This window comes from Phoenix dactylifera, chromosome 1, assembly GCF_009389715.1.
Source record: "Phoenix dactylifera cultivar Barhee BC4 chromosome 1, palm_55x_up_171113_PBpolish2nd_filt_p, whole genome shotgun sequence".
In the NCBI taxonomy this organism is placed as follows: Eukaryota; Viridiplantae; Streptophyta; class Magnoliopsida; order Arecales; family Arecaceae; genus Phoenix; species Phoenix dactylifera.
The window spans coordinates 15,969,788-15,987,008 of NC_052392.1; the positions used below are offsets into that span (position 1 = coordinate 15,969,788).

The 17,221-nt window shown below is 45.9% G+C and overlaps 1 protein-coding gene across 1 annotated transcript; it reads right to left on the minus strand.

The window, feature by feature from the left end:
* Window positions 1–1,672: 1,672 nt before the first annotated feature.
* Window positions 1,673–5,359, minus strand: LOC103705378 (FT-interacting protein 7-like). Its single transcript, XM_008789069.3, is given in 3 exon segments — window positions 1,673–2,865; window positions 2,867–4,705; window positions 5,165–5,359. Coding segments are annotated over 2 exon segments (2,331 nt in total). The 5' UTR covers window positions 4,280–4,705; window positions 5,165–5,359; the 3' UTR covers window positions 1,673–1,947.
* Window positions 5,360–17,221: the final 11,862 nt, after the last annotated feature.

Genomic DNA, 17,221 nt, shown 5'->3' on the forward strand with positions numbered 1-17,221 from the left:
TTTTTTCATGATATCCTGCAGGGTCCGCTGTAATGGCTCGTGGGCTAGATTTGCTCATAACTTTGTCCCGTGCCACGCTGTCTTTTTGTACAGCATCCATGCTTGTCTCTTGGGTACCGCATGTGTCATTACTCCTTAGGATTGCCATACAAGTAACCAATGTCACAGGCACAGCCATATCGCATCTTCTTCGCAGAAGTTAGGAAGTAACATCCCGCATTCATATCTCTCTTTAAATTGAATTGGATTGTCCCCCTCGCATCTTCTTCACAGAAGTTAGGAAGTAACATCCAGCAGTCATGTCTCTTTCAATTGAATTGGATTCACGAGCTAATAACAGCCAGGCTGGTAGGATCTTAGCAAGAATGGGAGAAACTAGAAGAAAAGGTGATTTAGCAACCTACGGTGGATAAAGAACAGCAGCAACATTAACCTCCTTTACATACTCGTGTGGAGAAAGACAGCCATAGAACAAGGGGGAATGACAGCAAGCATTTACAGAGCCAAACCAGCATGATTCATGAGTTCAAAGGCATCATTTTGTAATTTATGTCTTGATGTCAACCATGAGGGGTTTACAAGATCAACTTTTGTAGTCAAGTGAGTACATAAAACAGGCTAAGAGCAGGAGAATGGGCTGCTCTGCTCTGACAACAAAATAAGCTCTAACTCTTCATTTAACATGAAAACGGTAGCCACATTCTGTATATATCTGCTCCTGCACACTGTTTGGGAAGAAAAATAAAAGAAAAACACTAATTTCTGTTGCTAAACAAGAATCACAAGACCTAGATGCATATATAAAAGCCTGAATTAGATCTTCGTCCGAGAACAATTGGCGTAAAAGCATCTTGAATCTGATGCAATAAACAATGATGGCCTTCTGGCAAAAAGAAACAATGATCGCCAACCTACGTCATCTCACTTAAAATACAGGCATTATCAGATATCTCCTCATCTGGTCAATTACCAAATTTGCCGCTAAGTACATGGTGACGAATTGAGACAGTAAAAGTCTTGCCATCCGGCAGTCAGTTTATGAAAGTGACATCCAAGACTTACTCGAAGAGAGAGCAGAATTTCTTCGACACACCAGCACCAAGGTGAAGTATACATATCACAGTGATATCCATTAAGAGGAATCCAGTAGGAGAGGAAGAAAAAAAAAAGGACAGCAAGCTTCTGTTCTACTTCCTGCATCATCTCATAAAGCCAACACAGGAGAGTTTGTTACAAACTAAAAGAAAAACCTTGCATTACATGCAATTCATTTCATGACATGCCAGGTGCTCTAGAAGACAAGATCCTGGATAAGCAGCAACAAGAAAAGTTATAGTCAAAAAGGCAGAGTTCCGAAATGGCCTGACAAAAGAAAGGTAGCTAAACTCAGAAAGGGAAGATTCGAAACATCAGCACTCCCCAAAGATTTTAGAATTAGGGAATATTGCACACTATACTTGGCCACTAGCTATTAAAATTTGAATTAGATGGGGCAAAGAAATATATACATACATGCACACGCGCACATCCCTGTTGGAAGGAAAACCATATCAAATCAGATGCAGTACATGATAACAGAAAATTTAACTAATTACAGTACATGATCATATAGTATCTATAACACTTAACAGTGTTCGCAACTGATACAAAACTACTAATAAGAATTAATAGGTTAAGAGATTAAAAGAGCACCATGGATTAACAGAGAAATATATAAGAAAGTAATGCATCAAAAAGTGAAACCTAGGAGTAACATGAAGAGAAAAGCTACAGTTCAACAAGACCAACATACTAGGTGAAGGTTACAGAAACACAGACATCTAACAACGGCTGCCCATCGAAAAAGAAACAACTGAATGTCTTCATCAGACCACTCTGCTGCAACTTGGAATCCAACCAGGAACAGTTTGGTACAGGAGGAAAAAAAAAAAAAACAGAAAGGCCTTCTCATAACATGCTATCTGTTCTAGCAGGCAACCTCCTAAAGAAGTTAAGTGGCACTGAGGGAAGCTTATGGCGGAACCTCGGATGTCTCAGCACATATAAACCGGTGAGCAGGGCCACAACACGGAATGGTGTAACATAGAGCACAATGGCAGCAATCAAGCAGAAGGTCACAAACAAGGCAGTTGCTCTTGGGTCTCTCCAGCTCAACAGAGATTGTAACCTCTCCCCTTGTGTCGCCAGATCACCAACCACAGTCTGTATCCTCCCCGCGACACTCCTTAAACGGTCATACCTCATCCTCACAAGATCAGGGGGGCGAGATGTAGGAAAAGTATCAAATTCTTCATCTAGCTCATCAGGATGTGCAGACTCTGCATGAGAGAGCCGAGTGTCCATGTGAGGAGGATGCCTGGGCCTCCAACGAAAGTACCAGACACCAATCAAAAACAGGTACAGGAAAATTGTCGGGAGTATCAATTCTGGGTACAAAACCAATATCACGAAGAGAATGTGAATAAGTATTGTAGTCAAAGGGTTCCTCCAATGGCAAATCTGATCAAACCATTTTCCAACTGCAATCAAAGGGCTCAAGACACCCATGATCCTGAAAAAGTTAGCTTTGCTCTTCCGCATGCTCCACATGTGAGAATCCACATCCAACATATACTCCACAACCTCCTTTCTCAATGGTGGCTCCGCACGGCTCAGCCTCATTGATACTATCTGAGTGGCCTGGTGCCTCAGGTTATCAAGCTGAACAACAGACAAGGGGTAGAGGTAATGCATCTTTGGCAGTAATGGCTGGGAATACATGTGCAACATATTAATCAAAGAGGAGCATGTGAAGCGGACAGCAAGCTGAACTTCTCCCATCTTCTTCACCCCCGAAGGAAGCAACACTATAAGAGGGTAAGAATGGGGTGTAAACCCGATCAGTTTCAAGTGTAGAAAGACGGATCCTCACCTTCCCTATTCTGGTGTCCCTTGTACCAGCTGCCTTCTCCCCTCCCTGCAAGTGACAGTTATCAAATACACCGATTGTAATAACTGTACATGGGTCATATACCTCCCATGTGTATTGTTCATTCCACTTTGGAGTAAAGCTATCTATAATAGTCCTTGTACGGACCCATTTCTGTCCATATTTAGCAACACAGTAAGCATCAGTTGTCCCACGCCCATCCTTAGTCTTCATCGGCAACAACCCCTGAGCATTCAAGATGCCCAGTTCCAAAACTCCAATACTTGGCTTCCACAACGGTTTTGCCGTTGGCCTAAGATCGCTGCTATAGTGCGTCGACTCATCCAAAACATGGTAGCCACCATCTAAACAAATCCTCAGATGAATACGACTAGAGAACTTCACCTCCTTCTTCTTCTGTTCTCCATCCACAATCACATGCTTCTCGAGATTATACCACCTACTATTGACAGGCTTGTAGTCCAGCCTCCTGTCCACATTCTGCAGGGGAATGATAGTCCTCCCCAGTACCTCATCCTTGCTGGGTGCCACCCGATCTTCAACACTCAGAATCAAGTGCTCCTCAAAAGGTTCAGCTGCTACAAACATCAAATCCTCATTCCACATAGGATTAAGGGTCCTGCTCTGTGATATTCTAGTTCTGAGAACTTGATTTCCAAGCATAACTTTAACAAAGACTTCAGGGAACCTACTTTTATCACTAGGCTGCAAGTCCTGGGCTTCAATAACATTAACCCTAACATACCAAAGCTTAGGAGTGAGATATACCTTTGACCTTATACTCGCAAGGCCATCACCAGGAACGGTTGCAGCATCTGAATGCCAAGCTTCCGGAAATGCTTCATCTGCTTGGGTGCCCATCCAAACTGCTAACATCAGCTCTCCCTTCACCTTATCCCCCTTCCGGTCTTCCAACCTATACCATTGCGGAGCCAATGGGCTGTCTGGTGGAACTCGCTTCGGAATCTCATTTAGATCAAACAAGACCCGACCGATGAAATCATCCTTTACAGAATCCTTATCTTTGACAATGACTTCCATAGAGGAAGCTTGGATCCGCTCCTTTGAGAAGGCAAAGACTTGGTTCCATTCAGGATTGGTCTTCTTCTCAAAATAGCGGGTTGTGCCCTTGTAGTTCCCCAGCTTTACCTCCACATAAGGGTCACAACTTCCAGTTACATCCTTGACTGGCAGATCTTTAGCCTTCACGACCCGGACATAGAGATACTGCATCTGCTCCACGAGGTCATATGTGGTGGTGAGCTTGTCACCAGCAACTCCACCACCACCAAGGTGAGGAGAGGTCTCCTTTAAGGAGTACTCCTGGGGAGGAAGAGGCCTCTGCATCATCTGAGACTATGGACAGGAAAGGAACAGACAGGCCTCCAACTCAAATGATCGGAAAGGTAAAAGAGCACGATTTCAGATCTCAGAGGTGAAAGGAATTTTGAAGAAGTACACAAAATTTGAACTTTCTTGAAGTGGAGAGGAAAACCTTAATATAATCCACAATAACACAAAATGCGGATCAAAACAGAGTGAATTTTGAACTTAAGCCTGGATGTCCGCAGGAGAAAGCAAAAAGGAAGGTAGAAAAGAAGTCCAGCACCTAGATTCTGGTGCGAAAGAAAGGGGACGGTAGAGATCTCAGAGTACCAGACTTGATCGCGCCAACCATAAACCAAGGCCCCAAGTTAGAAGCCAAAAACCGAAGAGGCAAAAACGTCATACATTTCATCCGAACCCACCGCCAAGCAACGAAACGAGCTTGATCCCCTGAAATTAAAACAAATGCGATCAGCTCTGTTAGCTAGGAGCTCAAAACCCTAAACATCCCATCAGCTTCGCCTAAGAAAAACCGACAAAAAACAAAAAACAAAAAAAAACATACGCCCTAGCCATGGAAATGCCTCACTCTTCTAATAAATATATGCATTCATCGAAAGAATTTTAGATCTTAATCAGAATTTAACTCTGAACCCTAAAATTAAAAAAATGCCTGCTTTTGATAGAAATAATCAAACATGGACTCACAGCATTCTCTGCTCAAATACTAGAAAAGAAAAATCACACAAGAAACAAGTAAAAGTTCGCAAACATTTCCACAGCGTTCAAACCCTACCTACAGAAAAGAATCAAAGATCTCAAACGGATATTCAAAAGAAGAGCAAAAGTAGAGACGGAAAGAACAGAAAATGAAGAGAGAGAAAGAGAGGAGGCAGAGAGATTCCGAACCTCGATCGATCGATCGCCGCCGAGAAGGAGCTCTCCGGAAAGGGCCCTTAGAAACCCTAACCCGGGGGTTCTCGAGGGTTCTCCGATGGAAAATCGTCCAATTCTTCGAGATTTTCCGGAAGAGGGTAAAGGGGAACGGTGATGGAGCCAAGCGAAGAGAAGTGGAGAGCAGGGAGTGAGCTCCAAAGTCTAAAAACCCCAACCTTTTTATCACCTTTTCTTTTTTTAGTTTCACTTTTGTGTTTCCCCCTTTAGGGGGAACCCGAGGCGGTCGTGGGCTCGTGGTAGGACCCCGGTAGGTCAAGTCGCACGTCCGACGGTCTCCTTTTTATCGATAGCCGAGATATCGAACTTTAAATTATATCTTCTCTTCTTCTCAACTCGACGTGGCGGGATCTTGGCCGTTGAGAGGGGGGCGGTCCGGTGGGAGTCATGTGATAGGGAGCCGTTCTTTCGGTGGTCCATTTTTGGACGGTTGTGATTTATTTACTATTTAGGTGTGTGATTTTATTATATCGGTTGGGACCAGGGAGCGGTCACCCGATACGACACCGTGGAAGAATTTAAACAAATAACGTGACGTTAACCCGGACATCCCTGTCACGGATTTAATCCCATCATCATCCGATGTGCTGTCGCCCTCTGATATCCCGATCACCTGATGGATGCAAATGGCGACTTTCAGCGGACTAGGTAGCACTCGGGATGTTACATCCCAAGTATAGATCCCAAATCACCATCAAGCAAGCATCTCAATGCATCATCGTAAAAATAAATGGTTATGATTGGTAGTATGCTCGGCCATACAATGCACATAGTATAGAAAATAAGTTCTCTCCTTAAAATGGGAGCACCGACGCATGAATATGTTTGTGATTGATTGGAGGGGAAGGAATATCTTAGAACTATTCGCATTAGGTTTTCGCATAATGGTAAATTGATGATACCATCTACTTTTTGCTAAGAAAGGTTTTTTTACTATGGTGGAAGATATGTTAAGAAATAGAGGATATATAGGTTGGAAGTAGATGAGGCCACAACATGAGGCATTTTTCTTAAGCATAGTTGGATGCAGGGTAGCTATCTTAGCAGCGTTAGCACATTTTGCTATATATAGTTCATGAATTTTTTGAAAAAGCATCTTTTGACTCCTCACTTTATCCATGTTACAATTACACCCATTCCATTTTAAGGGTTTTCAATTTGATCTTTGACATTATGTTTCGTTGCAATCTAATTCTTCTTTCTATCTTTTCTTTGATGTCATCAATGACCATATGCAAATAATATTTTTGAGAAAAACCTCAACTTTCTATTTTTTCCTCTTCTCATAATTTTCTTTCTCTTTCACTAAGAAGGCCACTGCTAAGTGTTAACACCTCCACCCACCCACCTCAACTTTACCATGTCATTATAGCAACTATTACCATCACCATTCATATTATTACAATCATTAGTAACATTGTCACCACTACCATCACCTAGACAATCACCACCATCATCCTTTATTCTCGAGGAGTCTCAGCTATCTCTCTCTCTAAGAAACTAATAACCAATCTCTCTTCCTCATTATTTATCCAATTTTTAAATAGTTTTACATCTGAAACCCTCAACATCATTATCTTGTTGCTACGAATCTAATATTCTTAATTGCTCTCTTACTAAAATTAGAAAGGAAAAAGAATTCTGACTACAATCTTATATTGTCGACCACCAAAATGCACTACTGTTGTAGCTTCCTCCCATCTTAGCCTTTGCTATGAACATCTCGGTTAAGATAAAAAACTTGGAGTAAAAGGAAGAGGGGAAAAAAGCTACTAAACAAATATAGAAATTGAGGGGTTCAGATTGAAACAAAGGAGTTATATAGCAAAAAAGGGAGAGGGGGGGTTTAGCAAAAAAAAAAAAAAAAAAAAAGGGAGAGGGGGAGAGAGAGAGAGAGAGAGAATAAGAAAAATAGGGATAGAAATAGGGAGTTGAGATTGGACTTGGAAGTTTCCAAAAGCTCATACAATCTCAAGTTGACGGTCACCAAACCGCACAACCCCTGTCCTCTCATCTTGGCTTTCTCTACTAATGTCTCAATTTAAGATTAACAAACTTAGTCCAAGGGAAAGGAAAAAAATTAAACTGCGAGTTGGGATTGAAACACGAGAAATTGGATAGCAAAAAAGAAAAAGGGTAGAAATAGTGGATCATGATTGGAGTAGGAAAATCACAAGGCCCACACTTGTTGAGGTCAAGTGCGGCAATCCCAAACCCTAGTGGAAGGAAATCAATGAAGAAAAACTCTTAAGGGATATAATAAGAATCCTCTAGGCTAATTCCTTAACTTCTATGACTATTCATGCCTCCTCATCTACCTTGATTTAAATGTCTTACTCTCCAACAACCTCACATCTATGGCACCATAATCAACATCATCTTGCGCTAGAGTTGATCATGAGTTGAGCTTGGGCACAAAAAAAAATATCAAATTTTAAATAAGCCTGGCCTAAAGCCCAACTAAAAATAAATATAGTTTAGGCTCAAGGCCCAGCTCACGATCAGCTCTATTTTGCACTACCTCATCTTTTTAGTTGTTACCAGTGGCCTCCCTCTGACCTATTTCTTTGAATAAATGTACCATCATCTAGCTAGAATTACATCTTGTCGAAGGAGGGGCAGAGTTATATTGAAGGATCGGATCATGATTCATAAGAGAGTCCCTGGTGATGGAGGTGTCAGGTGCTATCCATTGTAATTGTTTTGTTTATTCTCTCTTGCTGTTCATTTCTCATTGAGCTTTTAAGAAGAGGAGGGTGAAGGGAAGGGGGGGATGGATGAGACTTGGATTCTATCATCATTTACATGGAACGGAGAATTTAAACCAACCTAAACCAGCAAAAAACTAGGGCATTTTGATCCTAAAGTTAGTTTTAAGTTACCATGTGATAATTATATGACATAATCTCTTAACTCTTTGTTAACAAAGATGGATGGAAGTATTATATTGCAACAAAGTGGAACATTGAAAATCTAATAAAAAAAATTAAGATGAAGGAAATATAGACGAAACATAAGAAAAATCGAGAGGGTCAAAAGTTATTTTTCCATTTTTCCATAACATCATTACTTTTAGCTTGTTTAGAGCAGCAAAAGTGACAAGACTAAAAGCTACCAAGTGACTGGCACCAGCCTCTTCTCATCGCCTTTGCAAGATATCAATTTTTATATCAAATATTATGGATAATAAAAATCATTTACATATGCATATTTTAATAATAATTATAAAATAGGCTGGCAGACTATAGGTAAACTGGTCTAAATATAAATCTTGAACTAAGACTTGACTAAACTCCGTTGATATTAAATACAAATATTGCAAAACTGTCACAAACCCAATGAAGCCTAATGGACTAGTAGATCCTAGCATGACCCAATAACTGAGTTCTAGCACTGCTTTTTTCACACCCAAACAACACTTGATGGCAAAAGGATGTCCTTGTGGACGTGCTTCATGAACTAATTGGACTAGTTACCAGTTAGATCACAAACTCCAAGCCAATTTGAGTGTTATTCTTGATCCCACTCATATAAGAAAATATAAAATATATAAATAAATCTACCTTAGCCTATCAACTTAAGCTTTTAGGACAAGTGGTAATTTCAACATGGTATCAGAGCAGAGGTCCTGAGTTCGAACCCTATCTCCGCACTCTTTGACCCCATTATTAAAAATTTCACATGTTGGGCTCACCCATTAAAAAGAAAGTCCGGCCCACATGTGAGGAGGAGTGTAAGAAAATATAAAATATATAAATAAATCTACCTCATCCTATCAGCTTAAGCTTTTAAGACAAGTGGTAATTTCAACAACTCAGACCAAGCTAGATTCAATTCGAGTCCAAACCATTTGGAAACATGCAATTCAATGATTGGAAACCTAGACCGAGCCCATTTCCTCATGGAACCCGCCATCAGTTCCTAGGGGGGAGGACTTTCTCTCATCATACCTGTTGCTGGAAATTGGACCCGGGGGCCACCGCGAAGCCGGGGAAGGAGGAGCTCCGCTGCTGCAGGGGGCGGACGGCGGTGCGCCGGCTGGCTGCGTCCTTCGCCGGGGGGCGTGGGAGCGTCCGAAGAGGGGTGGTGCGTCCAGTCCTGTCCTGTCCTGCAAAAAAGCCGGTGGCCGGGCTCCCCGGCGCCGGCCCTCCGATGCCTAAGTCAGAGGGGGCAAGTATGTGGAGAGAGCAGGGAAGAGAGTATGTGGAGAAGACAGGGAGAGCTTCGGGTTTTTCCTCCCGTTTTTTGGTCCCCCTTTCCTCTTCCCCCCAGGTTCCCTTTTATAGGAGGATTCGGTTACCTGGGAGGTGACATGAGGTTTGTCCTGTTATGTGATAATTGGGCACGATTTGGCCCATTAATGGCGTGGTGGAAAATAAGGCCGAATCAGACCGGAACCAGGGAGTTGTCACGGTCGACCGGACCTGTTGGAGTGGTTGAACCGCCGGCCGTAGCGGGCCTGGGGTCTGTGGATGGTAAGTGCATTTATTACCGAATGAACCGGCGGTCAGGTAGAGCCATGCGCTCTGATGGTTCAGTGATCCGGAGATCGTCTTGGGCCGTGTTCATTAAATGACTGAGTGCATCGGAGACTTGAGAGAGTCTCGTGCATTAATGGCAGGTCGTGCCGAATACCTGCAAAGATCTTATGCCTTGATGGCTTGGAGATAGTGGCAGGTTCGCAAGCCGTAGGAGTTGTCAGTCCCTTGGACTTTAGGCGGAGGTTTAAACATTTGGTTAAGGCATCGGCTCGGCAAGAGTGCCGAGCCGAGCTGGTCGCCCAATGGGGCGCCCTGTGGCGGGGTTGCTTCAAGTACTCCTGGTCGGCGCCCTTTAGGCGAGCACCTTCTAGCAGAGCGCCTTGGCGCTGTCTTTGGTCGGCACTTTCTAACCGAGCAGCTTTGGGTGGGGCACCTCTTGGCGCGCGCTCTGGTCGATGCCCTCTAGTCGAGTGCCTTCCCTGGTCGGCATCCTTTGGCCGAGCAGCTTTCCGGTCGGCGCTCTTCGGCCGAGTGGCTTTCCAGTCGGCACTTCTTGGCCGAGCAGCTTTTCGGTCGGCGCTCTTCGGCCGAGCGCCTCTGTGGATATATGACTTAGGGTTTTTCCCCTAACATACCTGAAACAACTAGAGTATCGACATTGCTATTACATAAGGTAGCCAGGGCAAGCATTCCTTGTCGATCCCTATTGTATAGCATGCTCACTATACCTTACTGCCAACAACGAGCAAGAGTCCCAACGAATAATTACTGCTTGTTACATCATTTATAATATTTGGTTGGCTAGAAATACAACACCTACGAGAATGTGAATCGAGGTCTTTGCACTATGGTTATGAAAGCTTAGGTGCAGGTTGTTGATCATACTTGCTCTCATGCTATTTAAAGGATTGAGATAGCCAGGAAAACCTGGGACTCCCACCATGCAGTGTGTGAGTCTCCTAGGGTGATTCATTTCATTTGAGAGCTCCCACCCTTGGGTAACCTCAAGATTAATTTTGACGGCAGTGTGCGGAACAGAGGTGAATATGGAGGGGCCAACTATATGATTCGTAATTAGGAGTCCTCCCTCATGGCAATGAGGAGCTCATCTTTGTTGAAATATTTGTAGAAGAAGAGAAAAACAAGAGAAAAAGAAGGGAGAGAGAGAAAAAAGTGACTTTATTTCTCAGTTCCAGTACATTTGTAACATCTCAGGAATTATCTATACTCGTGTACAAACTTCATTTCATGAAAATAATACTGACTGATACATGATCACACTAATAAAAAAAAATATTATGAGCTGATATAAGTTGTTATGCGATCCCTAAAATTACACTAATATCCTCCTTTAAACTCAAGTGGTTTATAGGTGCCAACTTGAGTTTGGAAACTACATCACGAATGTACCCAGAAACTGACACATTAAATCAAGAGCAGAAGTAGCAGCTCATAAACTAACATAATAGACTATGAGCTGACATAGCAACTTAGAGGCTAACATGGTTGTAGATCAAGATCTAACATGGCAGCATAAAGCCTAATGTGGCAGAATACGAGCTGTTATGACAGCTCAAAAGCTGATGTAGTAGATTGGAACTTGACACAACAATATATAATTTGATATGACAGAACCAAAGTTGACATAGCAGCTTAGAAATTGATGCGACATATCAGAAAGCTATCACATCAAATTGATGCATTTGGCAATACTGACGTAGTAGACTAATGCGTCCACTGATATGACTAACTAATATAGCAAACTGATGTGTTTGTCAATGTGTCTAATTGACGTAACAGACCGACGTATTTGCCAATGTGGCTAATTGACTTGTCTGATGATGTGGCAGCGAGAAGACATATAGAAGATGGCAATTGCAGTGAGGACATAATTCTGAGAGAAGGCAACCGAAGGTTGACTATCCTCGTAGATAAAGACACCATGGAATAGGAGCAAGAGAACTCAAACTAGATGATGAAGGAGCTGGAGGCAGCAAATAAAATCAGAGATGGATGGAAAGGGGGCGAGTGATAGTAAAGAGAGACGACCGAAGATCTAAAGCTGAGGAAAAAATTGGTGGCGAGGAACTGCAAATCTATTAGAAAATAAAGAATCTTTGGATATTAATCTATCAAAAATAGAGGATATGCGGATCTATAAAGAAATATGAGATCTTTGAATATTGATTCATTAGTAAATAGCAGATCTGTGGAAAAATAGAAAATCTTTGGGTGTTAATTCACCAGAAAACATAGATTGATAAATCGACAATAAGGCTCTTCAAAACTTCTAAACATGGCAACCATGGCTATAATAAAGGCGGAAAAGATGGCAACAGTAGATTACGTGATCAATTGCTCTAATATCATGTTGAAATATTTGCAGAAGAAGAATAAATAAGAAAAAAAAGGAAGAATAAAATAAGAGAAAAAGGAAAAAAATGATTTTATTTTTCTATTTCAGTATATTCGGTATATCCTAGGAATTATATATACTCGTATAAAACTTCCATAAAAAAAAATATAGGTTAATATATGATCATGCTAATAAAAAAAATAATACTTGTCGATATGAGTTATTATATGATTTCTAAAATTACTCTAACAAGATAATGCTAATAAAGAAAAATAAAACTAACTGATATATATCATGCTAATAAAAAAATATTATAAACTGATATAGATTATTATGTGATTCTTAAAATTATATTAACAAAAAGTTAAATATTATACGGGATGGAGACTCAAAAATTGTCATTGGGGGGTTAGGTAGAGCGCCATCCGTCTCAATTCTCCCTCACTCCTATCTTGGAGGATATGGTGAGACACGTTGAGATACCTTGAGATGCCTTGAGGCATTTGAGGCAGTCGAGTCCGTATCTACATGGAGGAGAATGACCCCACTTGAGTTAAATGATGTATTCCATGTTGATGCTATGCGACAGTTTTATCGTACCGCCTAAAAATTATTAAAAAAAGGGGGATTGCCGATATATCACAGCGATTACTCCGACGCGATATCTCGGCCTCCCGGGTGCGTGCAGCCTTTCCGTTGAGGGATACAGCTGTAGGTCTCTTTTTTCCAGGAAGAGATAAATAGAAACTGTACCTCCTCCTCGTGGACTACATTATTGTGACCCGCCAATAGTACCACGAGCATCGACCGGGGGCCACCTAAAAAGCTGTCCGCACTCCGCGGTTAAATTCCGCGGACCCTTCGGGACCTCTCTGGACCGATGACGTGTGAGATTATCATTGGACGAAAATACAGGATGGACCTCGGCAGATTGCACTCCATCCAGGCCGTTCCTACGCTGCGGTTGCCAGATGTGCTACACGTACACCGACAGATGTTCCTCAGGAATTAAAACACCAACGGTCCCGTGACGAAAGTTATGTCCGATGGCAGACTCACCAGGCCCTGTCATTCCAGTTCATGCCACGGAGGACCAGTGACGGCTCCGTTAAGCAACACACGGTGCCACAAAATAAAGAGTAATTCGGCAAAAAAAAAAAAGAAAAGAAAAATCTATCCATGAACAAAACTTTTAGAACAGTAGTAAGAAAATATCACGAATTTTATGTATGGTGTTTGTTGGGGAAATAAGATTTTTCCCCCACGTGACACAAATGCCCCCAAGAAGCCGCACAATCGCCGACCCTGAACAGCCGAAGTCGGAACGCCCGACCTCAAGACATCCGACCTCGAGACCTCCGATCTAGGAAAGTCCTGATGCTCAAGGTCTACCCTTGTCAGCCACCTACTACGGCCGTATTCCTCCGAGGTCCAACTGAGGACCATACCCTGCCACTGCTTCAGCATTTATTGCGCATGGCCGCTGTAACCCTCCGGTTCACTCTACAATTAATGCGGATCTCCGGCTTACTCCACAATTAATGCGGATCTCCGGCTTACTCCACCATTAATGCGGATCTCCGGCTTACCTACAATTAATGTGGATCTCCGGTTTACTCCACCATTAATGCGCATGGCTCCTGACATCTACGGATCCTCGGCTCTCCACGGCAAGTTAGCCCAGCAGAGTCCTGGTCAACCATGATAAGTCTCTGATCTCGGCCATACCTCCGACACCAATGCAATGATTCGCCTGGTAGCGTACTGGTTCGGGTCGTACGACGCCCTCACCGCCGACATCAGTACAATGATTCGCCTGACCGTGCGCCGACCTGAGCCACATGCCGAGCCGTACTATGGCCTCGCCCTGTTACATCACAGGTAAACCGACCCCCACCTATAAAAGGGAGCCTTGGCTTCTCAGGAGGGGGTTGGGAAATTCCGCGCCTTACAAGTACTGTTCATCTCCTCCTTACACTATCTGCCCCCTCCCTGACTTGAGCGTCGGAGGGCCGGCGCCGGAAAACCCGGCCACCGGTTTGTCTGCAGGCACCCAGACGGAGGACGCCGCCCGCTGACGGATCGCTGCCCCGCCGTGAGGACCTCCTGCTCCCTCTCTCCAGCCACCCCAGACGGAGGACGCCGCCCGCCGACTGGTCGCCGCCCCGCCGTGGTGACCCGCAGCTCCCTCTCCCTCGACCGAAGATTGCCCCCGGGTCCAATTTCCAGCAACAGTTGGCGCTAGAGGAAGGGACCGAGTAGCAGTTATGAAGTTGAGAAGTAAGGGAGCCTCCAACGTCTCCCGGCGTCCCCCACAAGGTCCTGGACGCTCTGTCCAGAATTCTCCAACTCCGGCTGACCCAGTTCCTCAGGTCCAGCCGGAACAGTTCAACGCCTTAGTACAGCAAGTCCAGGCCCTGGCCGCCGCCGTTCAGGGCCTGCGACGCGAGGAAGCTTTACCAACGCTTCCCCCGCGGGCCCAGGTCCCGCAGGAATTTCTTCCCAACGGCCCGGTTCTCCCCGGCCAGAATCTACATGGCTCCTCCAGAGCCAATAACGAAGAACGGACTTCCCCCCAGAGAGAGCTACCGGGGGAGGATCTCAACAGAAGACTCCGGCCTTCTGAGGCTGAGTCAGCCCCGGACCGCCGTGAGCCGGCGCAAACCGCGGCGACAATCCCGCGGGTGGGGGAGCTCGACAGAAAGGTTGAGCACTTGGAGCGCCAAATTGCAGCGCTCCACAGTAAGAAGGCGAGGCAGGAGGGAGACTTTGAGTTCACTACCAAGTCCCCCTTCTCCTGCCGGATCGAGGATGAGCCGGTTCCCGCAAGGTTCAAAATGCCTCAGGTGGAGCCCTACAGCGGAATCACCGACCCTCTCAACCACTTGGAGAGCTATCGGGCCCTCATGGCCCTACAAGGGTCCTCGGAGGCCATACTTTGCAAGGCCTTCCCAGCAACCCTCCGAGGGACCGCTCGGCTTTGGTTTTCTGGACTGAAGCCGAACACGGTGTCCTCTTTTGAGCAACTCGGCAGGCAGTTCGCCACCAACTTTGCTGCTAGCCGGCGCCAGCGACGGACGTCAGACTCCCTCCTCGACATCAAATAGAAAGAGGGGGAGTCCCTCAAGGAATACCTGGACCGCTTCACCGCCGCCACATGGGAGGTTCGCGAGCTGGACCAGTCGATAGCCATGTCGGCTCTGAAGACTGGGGTTCGCTCCTACCGATTCCTCTTCTCCATCGAGAAGAGCTTCCCGGCCGACTTCACCGAAATGTTGGCCCGGGCCCGGAAGTATGCCAAGGCCGAAGAGGCAGTTGCCTCTAGGCGGGGAGCAATCGAGCCCGCCTCTAAGAAGCAGAAGAAGCGCCGCGAGGAGCGCGGCCAACAGAGGAGCCGATCCCCTCGCCATGAGAAGAATCTCCCCAGACTGAGGAGCCCGCCCCGTCAGCAGGGGCGACCTCAGCGGAGGACCCCTCCTCGACCGAGGTCCCCACCACGGCCTCGGACGTACCCGGAAAAGTACGAGAACTATACACCCGTTAACGCCCCCCGGGCCGAGATCCTGATGAAAATTGAGGGTCGGGACTTCTTCCGACCCCCGCCGCCTATGCGAGATACGGGATTTTCCCGTAATCCCAGGAAGTACTGTCGCTTCCACCGAGACCGTGGGCACGACACGGAGGACTGCTTCCAGCTCCGGGACGAGATAGAAGCACTCATCCATCGAGGAGTACTCAACCGGTTCGTGAGAAACCGGCGCGAGGAAAGGAGGCCGGCGGAGGATGTCGTACCAACCGAAAATCCGGACGACAACAGGCCCATTGCCGGCACCATCAACATGATTGGAAGGGCCTCAGCAGGAGCAGCCGCCCCGGGAGCACCCCCGAAACACCCACGCACTGATGAAGTCATCTCGTTCTCGGACGAGGACTTAGAAGGGGTCGAGACCCCTCACGATGACGCTGTGGTCATCTCAATGATTGTAAATAAGTTCGATGTAAAGCGTGTCCTAGTTGACAATGGAAGCTCAGCCAACATTTTGTATTATCATGCCTACCAAAAAATGGGGTTGACAGAAGGACATCTCTGGAGGATCAACACCCCATTGGTCGGGTTCACCGGAGATTCGGTCCCGGTCGAAGGTGAGACCAGCTTCCTTGTCACAGTTGGCCTCGCCCCCCGGGAGAGCACTGTGAGGACGGACTTCTTGGTGGTCCGACTGCCCTCGGTCTACAACGCCATCCTTGGGCGGCCAGGGCTGAATGCCCTTCGAGCCGTAGTTTCAACCCACCATCTGCTCATGCGGTTCCCTACCGGCCAAGGAGTAGGCGAGGTCCGAGGAGACCAGCTGGTCGCCAAGCAATGCTACACGGCGGCCCATGGAGTAAAGCAACCGACCGAGGCGACAATTCAGCCAACGGGCCCTTCATTGCCCATAGAAACCCTCGATGCGAGGGACACCCTCTGGAAGAAGCAAGTAGAGCCCGGTGAGCTTCTTGTTCAAGTTCCACTAAAAGAAAATTTTCCCGAGCTAACCGTGCAGGTCGGCTCCGGCCTCGGCGCCCGCGAGAGGGATCGCCTCGTCAGCTTCCTGCGGGACAATGCTGACGTCTTCGCCTGGTCGCCTGCGGACTTGCCGGGAATTGACCCTGAGGTCATGGTTCACCAACTCCAGGTGAGGCCAACCAGCAGGCCTGTAAAGCAGAAGAAAAGGGGCTCCGCCCCGGAACGGCAACGTGCTGCGGCCGAGGAGGTGGACAAACTCCTCGAAGCCGGCTTCATCCGGGAGGTCTCCTACCCGGACTGGCTCGCCAACGTAGTCCTCGTAAAGAAGGCCAACGGGAAATGGCGTATGTGCGTGGACTACACCGACCTGAACAAGGCCTGCCCGAAAGACAGCTTTCCCCTTCCAAGCATTGACCAGCCCGTCGACTCTACTTCAGGGCACCAACTGCTAACTTTTATGGACGCCTTTTCAGGGTACAATCAAATCCGAATGGCGCCAGAAGACGAGGAAAAGACGGCCTTCATCACCGACAAGGGCACCTACTGCTACAAGGTGATGCCCTTTGGCCTGAAAAACGCTGGGGCCACCTATCAGAGACTGGTCAGCCAAATTTTCAAAGACCAGATCAGCCGAAATATGGAAGTCTACGTGGATGACATGCTGGTGA